The sequence below is a fragment of the Odocoileus virginianus genome, chromosome 2 (assembly GCF_023699985.2).
Source record: "Odocoileus virginianus isolate 20LAN1187 ecotype Illinois chromosome 2, Ovbor_1.2, whole genome shotgun sequence".
In the NCBI taxonomy this organism is placed as follows: domain Eukaryota; kingdom Metazoa; phylum Chordata; class Mammalia; order Artiodactyla; family Cervidae; genus Odocoileus; species Odocoileus virginianus.
The window spans coordinates 6,711,612-6,728,125 of record NC_069675.1 but is presented as its reverse complement, the minus strand read 5'-3'; the positions used below and the strand labels follow the sequence as shown (position 1 = coordinate 6,728,125).

At 46.8% G+C, this 16,514-nt stretch overlaps 1 protein-coding gene across 6 annotated transcripts in view; it reads right to left on the bottom strand.

Annotated features, from left to right (window-relative positions):
* Positions 1 to 4,427: 4,427 nt before the first annotated feature.
* Positions 4,428 to 16,514, bottom strand: part of IL1R2 (interleukin 1 receptor type 2) — a 53,751-nt gene continuing 41,664 nt past the window's right edge. For all 6 annotated transcript variants that reach the window (XM_020914327.2, XM_020914328.2, XM_070475508.1 and 3 more), the window contains 4 exons: positions 13,562 to 13,624; positions 10,236 to 10,371; positions 8,575 to 8,717; positions 4,428 to 4,877 (listed from right to left, as the gene is read on the bottom strand). In XM_020914327.2, the coding sequence (XP_020769986.2) occupies positions 4,696 to 4,877; positions 8,575 to 8,717; positions 10,236 to 10,371; positions 13,562 to 13,624 (524 nt within the window). In that variant the 3' untranslated portion in view covers positions 4,428 to 4,695. The remainder of the gene's footprint in view (positions 4,878 to 8,574; positions 8,718 to 10,235; positions 10,372 to 13,561; positions 13,625 to 16,514) is intronic.

Here is a 16,514-nt window from a genome sequence, read left to right as displayed (position 1 = left end):
CTCTTGTGTCCAACTCTTTGCAACACCATGAAATGTAGCCCGCCAGGCTCCTCTGTCCACGGGATTTCCCAGGCAAGAATGCTGGAATTGCCATTTCCTCCTCCAGGGGATATTCCCAACCTGGGGCTCAAACCTCAGGTATCCTGCATTGGCAGGGGGCTTCTTTACCGCTGAGCCACCGGGGAAGATCATATAAAAGGACATCATTCTATAAATCAATGTTTCTGGGATTTGCTATTTCTTCAAGAATATATTTCTAAGATTCAACTGCAGGTAGCTGTCATTTATTCATTGTCACCTTTGTAGAAGATTCCACTGTGCTATGACATCTCAGTTTATGTACCCATTGTCTTGTCTAGTGGCATCTGCGTTGCTTCTATGTGTTTGTTTTTAAACTGCTCTATGACGGAAACTTTTAAACATAGAGAGATTGGTGTAAGGAATGTCCTACACACCATGACCGGTGTAAGCAATGATCAGCACATGGCCAGTCTTATTTCACTCACATCACTCCCACTCCAGCACTAGACTGCGCATGCATGCTAAGGTGCTTCAGTTGTGTCTGACTCTTTGCAATCCCATGGACTGTAGCCTGTCAGACTTCTCTGTCCAGAGGATTCTTCAGGCAAGAATACTGGAGTGGGTTGCCATTTCCTTCTCCAGAGGATCTTCCCAACCCAGGGATCAAACCCAAATCTCCTAAGTCTCCTGCACAGGGAGGCGGGTTCTTTGCCTCTAAGGCCACCTGGGAAACCCAGGTGTCCCACTTACTCCTTGATGTTATCATAAATCAGTGCCCCAGACTCCCCGAGTGTCTCCCACTTTCTCTGACGCCGTGACCCAGACTTCAAATCTTTGGGGAGGAGAGGAAATGCATAAGGGAGCTGTCAGGCAGAATCTAGTAGTGGTGGCTCTCCCGGCTGCAGGCGGCTCCTTTTCTGGGTCGTGGCTGAAGCCGCCCAAATCTGAAGGCGGGGTGAAGAGCCCTGGAGGAGGGGCCCCAGGAGGGAAGCAGGACAAATGCCACGTGGCCCCCGAGCTGAAGACCCAGCAAAGGAGAAGCCCCTGGAGCAGCTCACAAGGCTCTCACCTGTCCGCCTTGTCCAACCTCACTTTCCACTCCTTTGCGTGAAAGTTCCTGATGGGTGCAAAAGACCTCTGCCTGCACCGTCTTATTTCTCTTGCCTTGCCAGTTTTGAAAACAGGCAAAGAAGGGGAGAGATGATAGTAACAGGGGATCTAAAATGAAGGGTCAAAAACTGCCCATCATCTCCTTGTCCAAACCAGCCATCTGCAAACCTTTTCTGTAAAGGGCCAGAGGGTAAATTCTCCAGCCAGAGCTCCACTACTCAGCCCCACCTTCAAAGAGCCAGGGTAGCCGTGGACGGTGCATCCACAAACAGGCCTTCCTGTGTCCTGATGAAGCTGAATTTATAGAAACAGGGGCCATGCTGGATTTGGCCAGAAAACTCATTTGCTGACCTTTGGTCTAAACAATACAGCTATATTTACTTCTGTCTATTCCTAGGTTATTTTTGTTTGTTTATTTGGCCTTGCCACTCAGCTTGAAGGATCTTAGTTTTCCCGACCACAGATGAAACCCGAGTCCACAGCAATGAAATCCCTGAAGTCCTAACCACTGGACTGCCAGGGAATTCCCACCATGGTTTTTGATTATTAAAGAGCCAAAGACATTAAAAAATATATATATAAACAAAAAGAGTGAAAGCCTCTATTAAAGACTGCAGAGTCAGTCCTGTTACTGCCCCCATTTCTCAGATAAGAAGACTGACCCACCGTGAGATGGAAGGACTCTTGCAGGGTCACCAAGGCAGCTTGGCGTGAACCTCAGAAACACGTTTTCAGCCTCTGGGTTTTGCTTTTCTCCTTGTCTCAATGCAAACAAATTTTAACATTGCCGCAACCATTTAAACTGCATATCGCAGGACACAAGAGAGGCTCCTCTTGCTGTCCATGCGTCCCACGCGTGAATCGTATGGACCCCTCCTACGCCCACTCACACGAGAGTGCTCACCCTCCGCTCCAGGCCCGAGATTGTTCTGATCCTTAGGCCAGAAGGGCTCCACCTGTTAGCCTATTAAGGGGAAACATCTTTAACCTGAGGGGCCGTGAGGTCAGGCCTGAAGCTGGTTTCCCAGGTAACCAATAAGCCAATCTGCATCAATTCCCTTTAGAACTGGTAGCTTCCTGCTCTTCCCTGGTAGCTCAGCTTAAGGAATCTGCCTGCAATGCAAGAGACTCAGGTTCAACCCCTGGGTCGGAAAGATCCCCTGAGAAGCAAGTGGCAACCTACTCCAGTATTCTTGCCTGGGAAATCCCATGGACAGAGGAGCCTGGTGGGCTACAGTCCAAGGGGTCACCAAGAGTCAGACACGATTGAGCAACTAATGCTGCCTGCTCCCCCAGGAGTGAAGTGCCACCCTGTGCTGCTAGCCAGCCACAGTGAGCTGTGGTTCCAGGACACTTGGCCCCATCCAACAAGCCACTCATGTCTCTGCCACTGTTTCCAAGCTTTCTTGGGTCTCCAGGCTGAGCAATTACAAGGCTTGCAGACCTGTGAGGTGCAGTCCAATTGTATAAGACAGTTACTGTTTTGCCTACAAACTTCCCTTAATACTATAAATATCCTGGTCTCAGAACCTTGATAATTATCACTTATAACTGAGGCATAATGTTTCATCATCAGGGTGGTAAGTTTCACTGAATGTTATCTCCTGTCTATTTTATTGAATCAGGTCCTAAGTTCCCAGGAATAGCAGTACTGGGCATCTCTATGGTCCTCATGGTGGAGTACCGCAGAGGGGAGGCTTGTGGCGTTTGCCACTTTCTGTGATGTAAATACTCCCACCAGAGTTGGTTTTAAGCTACAGTATGACACCACTGAACACAGTAGCTGGCTCTTTTGCAAGCCAGTCCCAGGTGGCACAGTGGTAAAGAACCTGCCTGCCAACAGGAGATGCAGGAGACTCTGTTTCGATCCCTGGGTCAGGAAGATCCCCTGGGGTAGGAAATGGCAACCCACTCCAGTGTTCTTGCCTGGAGAAGTCCACAGGTGGAGGAGCCTGGAAGTCTACAGTCCATGGGGTCACAGAGAGTCGGACGCGACTGCGCCCACACGCACAGGACTGGACGCTGGTCCCAGCACCCCAGTGGCGTCATGCACTCCTTGCCACCTCCCAGTGCCAATGTTTGCACGGCATCACAGGGTGTGAGTGTGACTGTTTTGTAGTGATCTTGGTATCACCTTTTAACACTGGATAGCAGAGGATGAGATGACTGGATGGCATCACCAACTCAATGGACATGAATTGGAGCAAACTCCAGGAGATGGTGAAGGACAGGGAAGCCTGGCATGCTGCAGTCCGTGGGGTCACAAAGAGTCAAACAGGACTTAGCAACTGAATAACAACAAAAGTGTGTGAGCGCTGATTTAATTCATCTCTGGTTATTACTGAGACCACGGTTCCCTGGTGCATGTCTCTTCTGCAATTCTTCACTCATGTTCCTTCATCTGTTCAGTTCTGACACCTTTCTTAGAACCCTGAATCACTCTGCAGATTATAGTTATTAATGCCTTGATCTTGCTTGACGCAATTTCTTTGACATTTTGCTTTTATTATTCTATTATGCAGAAATTGTAACATAATGAATCCTGCCCATCTTTACTCTGGTGGTTCTTTTATTGCTATAAAGAGAATTCATCCTATTTTCTTCTATTCTACAAATAATTATTATATGCCCAGGGAACAGCAGGCTTCATTTTAGGTACAGGGAATATATAGTTGTGCTCAAAATAACATCTCTGCCCTCAAGAAGCTCCCATGCTGGTGGGGAAAACAGACAGAAAATAAACAAGCAAATACATAATGGAAGGTCTGGTGGGGGTAAGAGCTAAAATGACACAAAGCGTAGTGGGTGGGGGGACAGAGAGGGTCTCTTATAAGGGCTTGTGGGAAGATCACATTTGAACCAAGACTTGAATAGGTGAAGGAGTGAGTCATGCCAATTTTCCTGCAACTTGATTTTTAAATTTAACTCATTAACTTATCAGGAATTTATTTTTGGTATATTATATAAAAGAGGCTGTGATTTTTTTCCCCCACAATGTGTATGCAATCATCTCAACACTCTTCCTTTCTTTTTATTTTCAGAAGTTTAATTATGAAAGCTGAATCCATTTCTCCATTCACTAGTACGTTATGTATTTTTCAGACCATCTATTTGACACTGCCATTTTCTGGATCATCCTTTTAAAAAGCATTTACCAATTCTTGAGGATTCTCCCTCTTTATTATTTCTAAGTCATCCTTTCCAGTTTCGAGATAAAATTCCACCTTTCCAAAAGGAAAACCATGCCTTCACTATTTTTGTATCTAGAATATCTGCCACAGAGCATAGCCAACATAGAACTTTTAACACATTTTTATGGAATGATTAAATGAATTTCAAAACTCATTTCGATGTTTTCAACTCTTATTCAAAGGGCGCCTCTACCCACCCACATGCACACTGGTTCCCGTGATCTGGTTTCACAATAAACATTATGTGGACATTTCAGTCTCTCACTACAAACCCACTATAAACACAGTAGCTTTGGTACACAACCGAGGACAAGAAGAGCATCCTTCACAAAGCTGAGCTGCTTCCCTTGGAAAGGACTTGGCTTGATGTGAACTATTTTATTTCCTTTATTTTACTCGGATAGGATTGCGAGTCTGGATGGCCAGTCTTTAACTCCATCAAACCATAGTCTTTTCCAGTTCTGCATTTATACCGTCTGTGCATCCATATGCCCCCCAGGACCAAGACGATGAGGAACAGGGGGGCAAGCATGATCTCCCAGGAGAACATGGCGGCTGTAGGAAGAACAGAGACACATGAGAGGTGAACAAGCTCCTGTGGCCAAATAGGACACTGCCATGCACTCTACAGGGAAGGAAACGGCGTTCGTTTCTTCTAACACGTATGCACTGATCTTCAGAAAGCATGTCCCCTACGCCTGGATCAAGGGTACCTGAGAATGATATTGGTGGCATTATGGAAACAAGGAGGGTAAAAACAGGAATCTACTGGCAGTCCAGTGGTTCACTAGAAAAGCCCCAGAAGCTGGGAGAGACTGAAGGCAAGAGGAGAAGGGGATGGCAGACGATGAGATGGTTGGATGGCATCACCGATTCAATGGACATGAATTTGTGCAAACTCTGGGAGATGGTAGAGGACAGGGAAGCCTGGTGTGCTGCAGTCCATGAGGTCACAAAGAGTCAGACATGACTTAGTGACTGAACAACCAGTGGTTAAGACTCCAAGCTTCCAGTGTAGGGGGCACGGGTTTGATCCCTGGTTGGGGAAGATCCCATGTGCTCCACAATGGGTAAAGAAATAAATAATAACATCAACAAAGTCAAGTAGAACAAATATCCATCAGAGAGAAGCAGTGTAGATTTTGGCGGTGGGGTGGGGCATGTGTCAAGGTCTAACTTTGTTCCACCTGCTGGACTGGATGCAATAAGGTGTCTATCAAGGCATTTGCTGGCCAACTGTGATGTGGCCATGGTATAATATGTCCTTTTCCAGGGAGCCTTGGTGTCAGGAGGAGTCAGTAAAGTAACAAAGGAAAAGAAAAATTTGGAATAAAGGAGCTTTAGGTGTCAAAATCATTGCCGGGATCCAGTTATTTTAAGTTCTGCTCCTTTGCAGCTCTGTGTTATGAAAATATAGGAAACAAGTGTTGATTAAAAGTTATCAAGTAGTGCAGGAGAGGGATAAATTGGGAGGTTGGAACTGGCATATATACACTGTATAAAATAGATAACTAACAAGGACATACCGTATAGCACAGGGAACTCTACTCAATACTCTAATAATCTATATGGGAAAAGAATCCAAAAAAGAATGGACAACTGAACCACTTAGCTCTGCACCTGAAACCAACACAACATCGTAAACCAACTGTACTCCAAAATATAATAACAAATAAATTTTAGAAAGCCAACAAGTATATTTTAACACTTTAAAATGGTGACTGTTATGGTATGTGAATAATTTCTCAATAAAATAAATATAAACGCATAAAAAAAGAGTAAAGATGGAATTAGAGAGGGTGTAGTTCAGATGCAGAGAACAAACGAACAGATACCGAGAGGTAACAGTAGGGGTGGGGGATGAACTGGGAAGTTGGGACTGATATATATACACTAGTGATACTGTGTGTAAAATAGGTGATTGATGAGAATCTACTGTATGGCACAGGAACCTCAGTGTTCCATAGTTACCTAAATGGGAAGAAAATCCAAAGAAGAGGAGATAAGTGCAAACATAGCGCTGATTCACTTTGCTGTGAGCAGAAATTCATACATTGTAAAGCAGCTACGCTCCAATAAAAACTGATGAAAAGGTTAACAAGTGTATTACTTGTGATAGTCACAAAAGAGGCTCTGATTATTGATCACACATGGACGAGGAGGCCAGAATTCTACATTTCTAAGCTACTATTTACCCTACTCTGTGCAGATTTGGGGGAAAAAAACACAATCTCAGGCAACTTCTCCAGATGATTCTTGCATCTTAAAATTCCACAAACCGAGTGAAGTTTTCATTTTTGGAGCAACTATTGGGAGGCACCTCTGAGCCCAGGTGAAAGCGTTCAGCTGTGAGCTCTGTGATCAGCCACAGCCAACCCAGCGAAGGACATGCAAGGTCAGGGCTCACGTCCTAGAAATGTGAGCAGGTTCCCAGCCTCAGGACCAGACCCGCCACGGCCTCCTCTGGATTACTGCTTTGCAGCCTGGCAGTGGATCCTCCATTTCTAAGTCTGCACCACCACCAGCTCCGTCACGGAGAAATGATCTGAGACGTCAGCCTTGCTTCTGTGCTCCGACAACTGTTCTCAAAATACATCATGAACGGAGCTTGCTAAGTGTCAGTCTTTGGCCTCCCCCCGCCCCCCAGAAAATTTCACTGGGTAGGTCTGGGGATGACCCAGGAATCTGCATTGTCAACCAGTGGCTCAAGTGCGGGATGGTGATGTGTACAGATCACAGCTGCAGAGAAGTTGTATTGTGTGGTCATTCCTGCCCTGAGACTTATCCAGATCCTCAACTTTCCACTAAAAGCTTGCCTGATGTTTCAAGTTAAGGAATTTAGTACTTTTCTATGTATGGGAAGATGCAAGAGTCTGGGCTAACTAAAATTGATCCTTTCCTATACATCTCAGCTTTCTGGGGCATCTCGTGGTTTTTCACAGCCTCCCCCCGCCCACCCCCAGCTCCTCCGTGGTCACTGTAGGAAGTGGGTGCAGCCTGGTGGGGGCCCGGACCATAGGTATTGTTCTTCCTGGGTGCCCTCCAGAAGTAACGCTCAACTTAAAAAAAAACACACTTGTCTGCAGCTGCCTCCTCTGCAAATACCCACACGTGGGCAGCTGTGTTTACTGATCGTGCTGAGGCCCAGAAGTCAGGGTAAGGTCCCCATGGGAATCACTTTGTCCCTTCCCTTCTTGTCCTCCGAGCAGTTGACAGACTACATCACTCACACCTCCCTTGCCTGCCCAGCACTCAAACACCGAGAAGAAATCGATCTGTCAAAATGATTTTTTTTTATTTTGAGAGTTGCTCAGTCATGTCCGACTCTTTGCAACCCCACGGACTATAGAGCCATGGAATTCTCCAGGCCAGAATACTGGAGTGGGTAGCCTTTCCCTTCTCCAGGGTATCTTTCCAACCCAGGGATCAAACCCAGCTCTCCCACACTCCGGGAGGATTCTTTACCAGCTGAGCCACGTCAAAAGGATAAATCAGGTTTTTGTTTTCTCCTTGTTTCAATGTTCCTCCCTGAGCAGTGAGTTGATCCAGCTACAGCCTTGCACTTTATTTCCTGATGTTGCTATTATTTAGTTGCTCAGTTGTGTCTGATTCCTTGTGACCCCAGGGACTATAGCCCGACAGGCTCCTCCTTGCATGGGATTTTCCAGGCAAGAATACTGGAGTGGGTTGCCATTCCCTTCTCCAGGGGATCTGCCCAACCCAAGGATCAAACCCGTTTCTCCTGCATCACAGGCAGCTTCTTACCACTGAGCAACCAGAGAAGCCCTATCTCCTGGTGACTGATGGCTTGAACCCTAAAGACACCTGAGCTTTGGGTACCTCCCAATTCCCAGCCCTGGGAGGATGAAGTTTCTCAGCCTCAGGATGAAAACCCTCCCACCCACCTCGAGGGCTCAGGGAAACACACTGGCCCTGCTGATCCGGCAGAACCACAGGAGACACGGGGTTTGGTTTGGTTTGGTTTTAAAATCTATCATAGAACCATTTTGTCTTTTTTCCAAAAAATCAGCTTCCTCTTTAAATCTCCCTTTGAGTATAATCTCCCAAAGCCAGCCTCCAGCCTACCAAAAACATTCACAAAAACAAAGAGATGTGTTTTCTGAGCTCCACTAACAGAAAACTCACAGACTCACTAAGTAACCACCTGCTGAATCAGGACCTTTGTTTCACATCCACAGAGTACCCAGCACTTGTCTTTCCCTTTCACAACCCACCCCCCCAAAATCCATACCTTCTTTGACTGTGGTACGAAGCGTCTGGAAACTCATTGTATTACGGACAACACATTTAAAATCCGTGTGCAAATCCTCTCTTCTGACGGGATCAAAAATCAGTGGCACTTCAATGTAGTTCTCATTGTTTTCTGAGTATGCCCTGAGTAAGAAAAGAGTGACCTCAACACCCACTGTCAAACGCCCGCTTGTCTTTTCAGTACAGACTCCTACACACTCTCAGAGCTCCGCCGTACTCAAACTGATGGCACGGGTTACCAAGCGAGGGCCACTTGCCATTACAGTTGTTATTTATTTGGGAGAATTTCTAAGCCTATTCCTGAAGGTGAGACTAACTCTTAAGATGCTGGTCACTGTGATATAGGATGCTTGTGACAATGAGAATTTACAGAAGCCAGCTTCTTTGGATAAACAGGTGGGGGCGGTGGGGGGGGTCACTTTTTAAGGCTCTTGATGAACCGTGAACCATTGGTGGGAACAGAAATGTCTAGTCTGGGGAAATTGGACTGTATGAGCAACAAATCGTTTGCATATTGAAGGGAGGGAGGGAGTTTCCAGGAATCCAATCCTCCTCGGTGTCTGCTGTCATCAGCATTCACTGCCAGCTCTCACTCTGGAAGTTCAAGTTCAGAACCAAGGGCGGCCGACGCGGGGGAGGGCTCTAGTCAACATCACTGCCATTTGTAATGTTCCAGGAATCCAAAGATGCTTCACATTACTTAATAGTACAAATAAAAATATCGTGGCTGTGGATCCACTGTGACTATTTTTTTTCATCTACAGGGGAAAAAATAGGCTCCTTTAAGTAAATGGATAGTATGAGCAAGCTGACATGTGGCATGTGAATTCTGCCCAAACTTCTTGCAACGAGGATCCACAAGCAAAGGGCTGTGCTAACCATGCCTAATTTCTATCCACTAAACTGCATCCAGAAAGTTCTTGTTGGATAGATCTTTCCAAAAAGACAAGAATTTGGCAAGCAAAAATTCAGGCAAATTCAGAGTACTGACACTACAATTTTAAAAATCCTTTATAATTTGGAACATGGAAGGGTCTGCCTTCCTCACACAAAAATGGTTCCCATTTACAAGGCCTGACTGTTCTGCATTCAGAGTGAGAAAACATTTTAAAGAGATGAAGGCTTTTGAGAACAGAATTCTTGCTTTCTTTCATAGCATCCTTCCTTAGAGACTGTGGTAGCCCACGGCTTCCTGAGAAATAGGCGGGGCTCAGATCCTGCACTATATCTCAAGGTCTCTTTAAGGGCTGTGAAAATGTTGGACTCTCAGGTTGCAAAGTCAGAAATGGACACATCTTAGCTCAAAGTATTTGTCTGAAAACTTTAACACTCCAGAGAAAAACGTTTAATTAAACAACTAGAAGAGGCAACACCAACCAAGTATTAGGCTGCTACTCAACTCATAGCATTACAAGCCTTGATTCTCAAGAGCAGTTGATGATTCTTAGCAAAACTCAATGTCGAAGATGCTAAAAATCCAACAGATTAGAATAAAAAGATATACATAGGTTTATACTGTGGTACGTGTGTGTGCGTCATATAGGATGGGTTGGCTAGGACACTGTCTGTACAAGAAGTGAGCCTGCGGAGGGTCACAACAGCCCTGCCCGGGGGACAAGGAAGATCCCCCCCATCACTTACTGGCGCTCCCCCTCGGTCACACGGCCCCCGCGGTAGGCATCCTCTATGAGGGTGTTGTTGGCCATCCACCACAGCAGAGTGGTTGTGTGTATGCCGGCTCCCAGAAACACCTTACATGGGATTGTCAGTCTTGACCCTGTAACAGCAAGACATAGTGCGTCAGACGCCAGAACCCAGCTGGCGGACAGGGGTCAGGTCAGGGGATCTGAGCAGTGGGCCTCTCCACTTCTTCTCAGACACCCTCACCACACTATTGTTTTATCTTAGAAGGAATCTTAGTTCCCTTAAGCTTTCACCTCGAGCATCGGTATTTACTAAGCATCTCTAACTCCTTCCTCATGGCAGATGGAAATTCAAAGGCAAACAGCTTCCCAAGGCCACTGGGCTCCTACAGAGCATTCTGAAGTCCCAGGCCACCGTCCTCCACAATTCATTCTCGCTGCCTCCAAAAATCCGGATGTGTGTGTGGATTCTCTTTGCCCACTGCTGGCCTCAGCTCTCCTGTTTGCCCAGGGAGCTCTCCACCCAGGTCATGTTAATTTAGGATTAACTCTTTCAAAAGTCACTATGTTTTACATTCATAATCCAAAAGGATACATGCATCTCAGTGTTCATTGCAGCATTATTTACAATAGCTAGGACATGGGAGCAACCTAAATGTCCATAGAGGAATGGATAAAGAAGATGTGGTGCATATATACAATGGAATACTGTGTGTGTGTGTATATGTGTGTTAGTCACTCAGTCATGTCTGACTCTTTGCGACCCTATGGACTGTAGTTCGCCAGGCTCCTCTGTTCATGGGACTCTCTAGGCAAGAATACTAGAGTGGGTTTCCATTCCCTTCTCCAGGGTAATCTTCCTGACCCAGGGATTGAATCTGCATTGCAGGCAGACTCTTTACCATCCAAGCCACCAGGCAAGCCCAAAGAAGATGCGGCACATACATACAATGGAATATTACTAAGCCGTATAAAAGAACAAAATAATGCCATTTGCAGCAACGTGGAGAGAGCTAGAAATTGTCATGCTGAGTGAAGTCAGTCAGAGAAGGGGAAATATTATATGACATCCCTTATATGTGGGCTTTCCTTGTAGCTCAGTTGATAAAGAATCTCCCTGTAGTGCAGAAGACCTGGGTTCGATCCCTGGGTTGGGAAGATCCCCTGGAAGAGGAAATGGCAACCCACTCCAGTATCCTTGCCTGAAACATCTCATAGACAGAGGAGCCTGGTGGGCTACAGTCCACGGGGCCACAAAGAGTTGGGCACGACTGAGCGACTAACACTTACATATGTGGAATCTAAAAAGAAATGATGCAAATGAACTTACAGAACACAAACAGGCTCACAGACTTAGAGACTGAACTTACAGTTGCCTGCAGGGAAGAACGGGGTGAAGGGATAGTTAAGGAGTTTGGGATGGACATGTTCACATTGCGATATTTAAAATGGATCCAACAAGTACCTAACTCTACAGCACAGGGAACTCTGCTCAACGTCACATGGCAGCCTGGATGGGAGGGGAGTTTGGGGGAGAATGGATACATGTGTATGTATGGCTGAGTCCCTTGGCTGTCCACCTGAAACCATCACAACATTGTTAACTGACTATACCCCTATACAAAATAAAAACTTTCAAAAGAAAAAGCCACTGTGTTTTACATGAAGGGTGAAGGGTACTTTCTACAGTTGTGTGATGTGATAGTCCTGAGTCCCTTGCCTCAATCACTGTAAGTTTTTTTAGTCACCAAAGTGGGGAACAAAAGAAGAAATCCTTCGCATGCGTGTCTTCCTCACCTGTGATGGGCCTCCCTGGGGCCTGGCCTTTAACCCCCTTGGCCCCACTTTAGGCTCAGAAAGCCTGCTCTTGTTCTTCCTGCACAACCCTCTGACCTTAGAAGATTTCTCAGGCAGCAGCAGCCCATTCAATCTGGCCACAAGTGACTCTGCCAGGCACATCCATGCGTGCAAAGCAAAGGGTAGGAGGTGCAGTTTTGTGGGCTGGTGAACATGGAGGAGCCAGGGTCAGCACTGACCTGGGTCCCCACCTCCCTAGGCTTCCAGAAGGGTCTTCTGAGAGCCGAGATAGCCTCGGGAGCTGCAACTCAGGTGTCAGGCCACAACCCCAGCATCTGCGAGAGCCCCCTAGGCTCCATGGTCACCAATTAGAGTTTAAAATATAAGGGCTAGTTGCTCAGTCGTGTCCGACTCTGCACCCCCACAGACTGTAGCCCACCAGGCTCTTCCATCCATGGGCTTCTCTAGGCAAGAACACTGGAGAATACCATTTCAGCCACCAGGGAAGCCTCAAGAATACTGGAGTGGGTATTCCCTTCTCCAGGGCATCTTCCAAACCCAGGGTTCAAACCCAGCTCTCCTGCATTGCAGGCAGATTGTTTACCATCTGAGCCACCTGGAAAGCCCTTAAAATACAAGCCTAAGACCAAACAGAAGGGATAGGTAGGTAGACAGACAGATGGATGGATGGATAGATAAATGATTGATGCATCGATAGACATGTGATTGATAGATGGATAGATAGATAGACAGAACTCTGCAGCCAGGGTTTAATAATGAGCATAAGACCTAAAAAACGATTATATAAAAACGAACAGACACAAAAGGTGCAGGCTTCACAGACACACAGGCCTGGGTCTGAACCCCAACCAGACTCAGCTGTGACTTTTTGACAGACACTGAGCCAATGACCCCCACCACCCTCAACCCAGGCATCTTTTCTTCAGGAAAATGGGAGAAATAAGACCATTCCACAGGGCTGATGTTGGCATTGAAAGACATCTTATTAGACTTAACAGTGTTTGATAAGAAAGTGTGTGCTGGCTGGAACAGTGAAAGGGTGAAAAACGAAAACCTCTGACAAGCGTTACCTCCCTTGACCCACTGACCTGACATTAAGTGACAAGGAACTGTCTCCTGGGAGCCGGCAGGGCAGTCTGAGCCTTGGGCGTAATGCTAGCATTAGCCACATGTTGGTGAAGTGAATTATTACTATTTTAAATACACCTCAGGTGCTGCCTGGGACATCATGCCATCCATTCTTCCTTTCACGTAGTTAACAATGGTCACTGGAATGTTCTGATTTTTTGCATCGAGTTATTTTGTAGGTAGAGTTCTCAAGAAGTAAAATATGCATGCTTCCCAACAATGCCATTCAAAGAGAAATTTTTCCTCACACTTGTTAACTCTCAATGGGGTAACAACATTGTTATTTCTTGCAGGGAGGGTCTCCACCAGAGACCTGCAGGGGTCCCGGGGCCCCAGGTTTGGGATTGCAGCCACCCCCATGGGTCACACGGTCCTTACCCAGCGAGGCTGAGATGGTCTGGTGGGGAGAGATGATCACAGGAATGGTCTCCTCATCTCTTTCTGAGAAAGACAGGAGGAAAGGAGATTCAATGAGGAAGCACTTCATTGCGAGCTGAGGGTCAGGATCTATTGTTTAACTAATTAGCTAAATTCTCTTTTGCAGCAGAGCCAGACATTGTGAGACTCAGCTTTTGTCTGGCAAAGGAAACTGGCTAGCCACGAAACTGAGGCTCTTTGGCCGATGCTTTTCCCAGAAGAGAGATTACTGGAAGAAGCCGCAGTTATACACACATTCCTCTCGCAGATGTTCTATGCTCTGCGATAACAATTAACCCTTCCACTCCCCGGCTTCCTGAACGAACCCTCAGCAGGAATGTTCTCCAAGTCCACGGACGGGTGTTATTCCAAAGGCTCCTCACCCTAAAGTAGCCCCCTCCACACCTGCAATAGAATCCTGGAGTCACTTCTGAAAAATAAAGAAGGCACAGGACATCCAGAACCACCTGTTTGTGATGCTAACCCCATGTGTGTGAAGCTAAGTCGCTTCAGTTGTGTCAGACTCTGCGCAACTCTATGGACTGTAGCGTGCCAGGCTCCTCTGTCCGTGGAATTTTCCAGGCAAGAATCCTGGAGTGGGTTGCCATGCCCTCCTCCAAGGGCTCTTCCCGACCCTGGGGTGGAACCTGCGACTCCTGCATGGCAGGCAGGTGCCACTGGGAATGGCCGCCTGGGAAGCCTGCTAAGCCCACACTGAGAAAGAAACAGGGTAACCCAGCTTGGCCACCTGGGCTTGTAATTGAGGAAATTGACTCTCTGTGGAGGAAGCAGAGCCCAGCTCCCCAAGAGGCAGTTCTCCCAGCAGCTTGAAGAAACTGAGCATCTGAACTGGGGCAGAAAGGACAGCGAAGGGTGGATGAAGGGCTGCCCATGTTCACCACGGCTCCTTCCTCATGTCTTCCACTAAAGAGCATTTGAAACCCTAATGGGATAAGCTTTAGGCAGCATCCCAGGTGAGCCCAGAGAGCAGCCGGCTTCTCCACTGTGACCGTGATCATGACCAGGAGCCTGCACTTCCCTTCAAGGTCACAGGGCTGCTTCAGGGAGGCACAAAAGGGGAAAAGATGCCCCAAGGACGAGATACATCCATGGGTTGAAACTCCAGGGCATGTCAAGATCACCTGGGACCTTATTAAACATACGCTGCAAATTGTTTCTTATTCAGTAAGTCTGGGAGGAGGCCTGAGAGTCTGCGTGTCTGATGAGTACCCAAGTGATGCTGCAGCTGGCGGAGGACCACCCTTGAAAACAGCTGAGACACAGTTGGTCGGGATGCAGGATAACAGGTAGGTTGGCGCCCCCTCGTGTTCCTGTGCAGTATCACATGAACAAGATAACGGTGGAGGGGGGCGGGATACTAGGGGATCCCCTCTGCGGGGGAGCAAGGGGCTGATGTGATTGAATCCTCACCAGACACAGAGATTTCCATTCATGGAAGATTCTATTTTCCCTGTAATAAGACTGAATCTCAGTATTCTCTGGGAGAAGAAAGTCTTTTCCCTTCGTAGACTAATTATATACCTGGACATAGTTTCAAAGCTCTCTGAAATATGTGTGTGTGTGTGTGTGTGTGTGTGTGTGTGTGTGTGTGCGCGCGCGCGCACGCGCGCTTACTTGCTCAGTCATGCCCAACTCTTTGCAACCCCATGGACTGTAGTCCGCCAGGCTCCTCTGTCGATGGGATTCTCCAGGCAAGAATACTGTAATAAGTTGCCAGTCCCTCCTCCAAGGGATCTTCCTGACCCAGGGATCTAACCCTCATCACGTGCATATCCTGCACTGGCAGGCGGATTCTTTACCACTAGTGCCACCTGGGAAGCCTTTAAAAGACCCTGATTGGGTAGTTATTCAGTGTATAAAATTAAGAGATGCACCATACTGTCCAGAAAAGGGCCAGGACTTCACCACTTGTGTGCCTCGTGCACCAAGCTTGATGCTCAGCACATAGGAGGCGTGGAAGAAACAATGAACAAGCTTGACATGCTAATTGGTACTCTTCACACATTATTTTCAGGTAGAATTCATTTAAACCCATGAGAGCCCTTGCTGTTTCAAATTCTGGTTTTAAGAGCCACGAGAAATGGCTTGCCATTTCCAAATCCAGGGGATTTCCACAACCCGGGGATTGAACCTGGGTCTCCTGGACTGCAGGAAGATTGTTTACCATCTGAACCTTCAGGCTAGACATGCTTGTGGAAGATCAAAAAAGAGAGAGATTTTTCACCAGCTATGCCAATGTGTAGACTTCTCATTGAAAACTCCAAAAAATCCTAGTATCCTAGAATTAGGAGAAGGAAAGGGCAGCCCACTCCAGTGTTCTTGCTTGGGAAATCCCATGGACAGAGGAGCATGGTGGGCCACAATCCATGAGATCACAGAGTCGGACACGACCCACCAACTGAGCATGCATGGACATCCTAGAATTAGACGCAAAGTTACGGCAACTGTGTTCTGATCACTGGCCCTCGATGGGCAAGTCTTCCAAACGGACCTTGCAGAGGGACCTTCCACGTGAACTACTGTTTGGCTCCCTCTAGTGGTGGATATCTTAACTTCAGACTTAGAACCCTGTCAACTACCCAGGGATTCACTGTTCATAAAATCACCCAGCTTTCTATCCTTCCAAGTGCCACACACGTCTCACAAGCCTGGTGCCGAGAGATTTGCCATATCTGTTTTCCTCTCATACCAAAGACACTCAAAGAATTCTACATGAAATTAAACCAATATTGTAAAGCAATTTTCCCTCAATTAAAATTTAAAAAAAAATTCAATCAAGAGATAACAACCTGGGGGAAAAAAGAGTTCTATGTGAGCCCTAATTTTTCCCTTGCATGCTTGTTGCTGAACCAGGGTACAGAGGTTTCCTGATGGCAAGTACTCACTCTTTTTT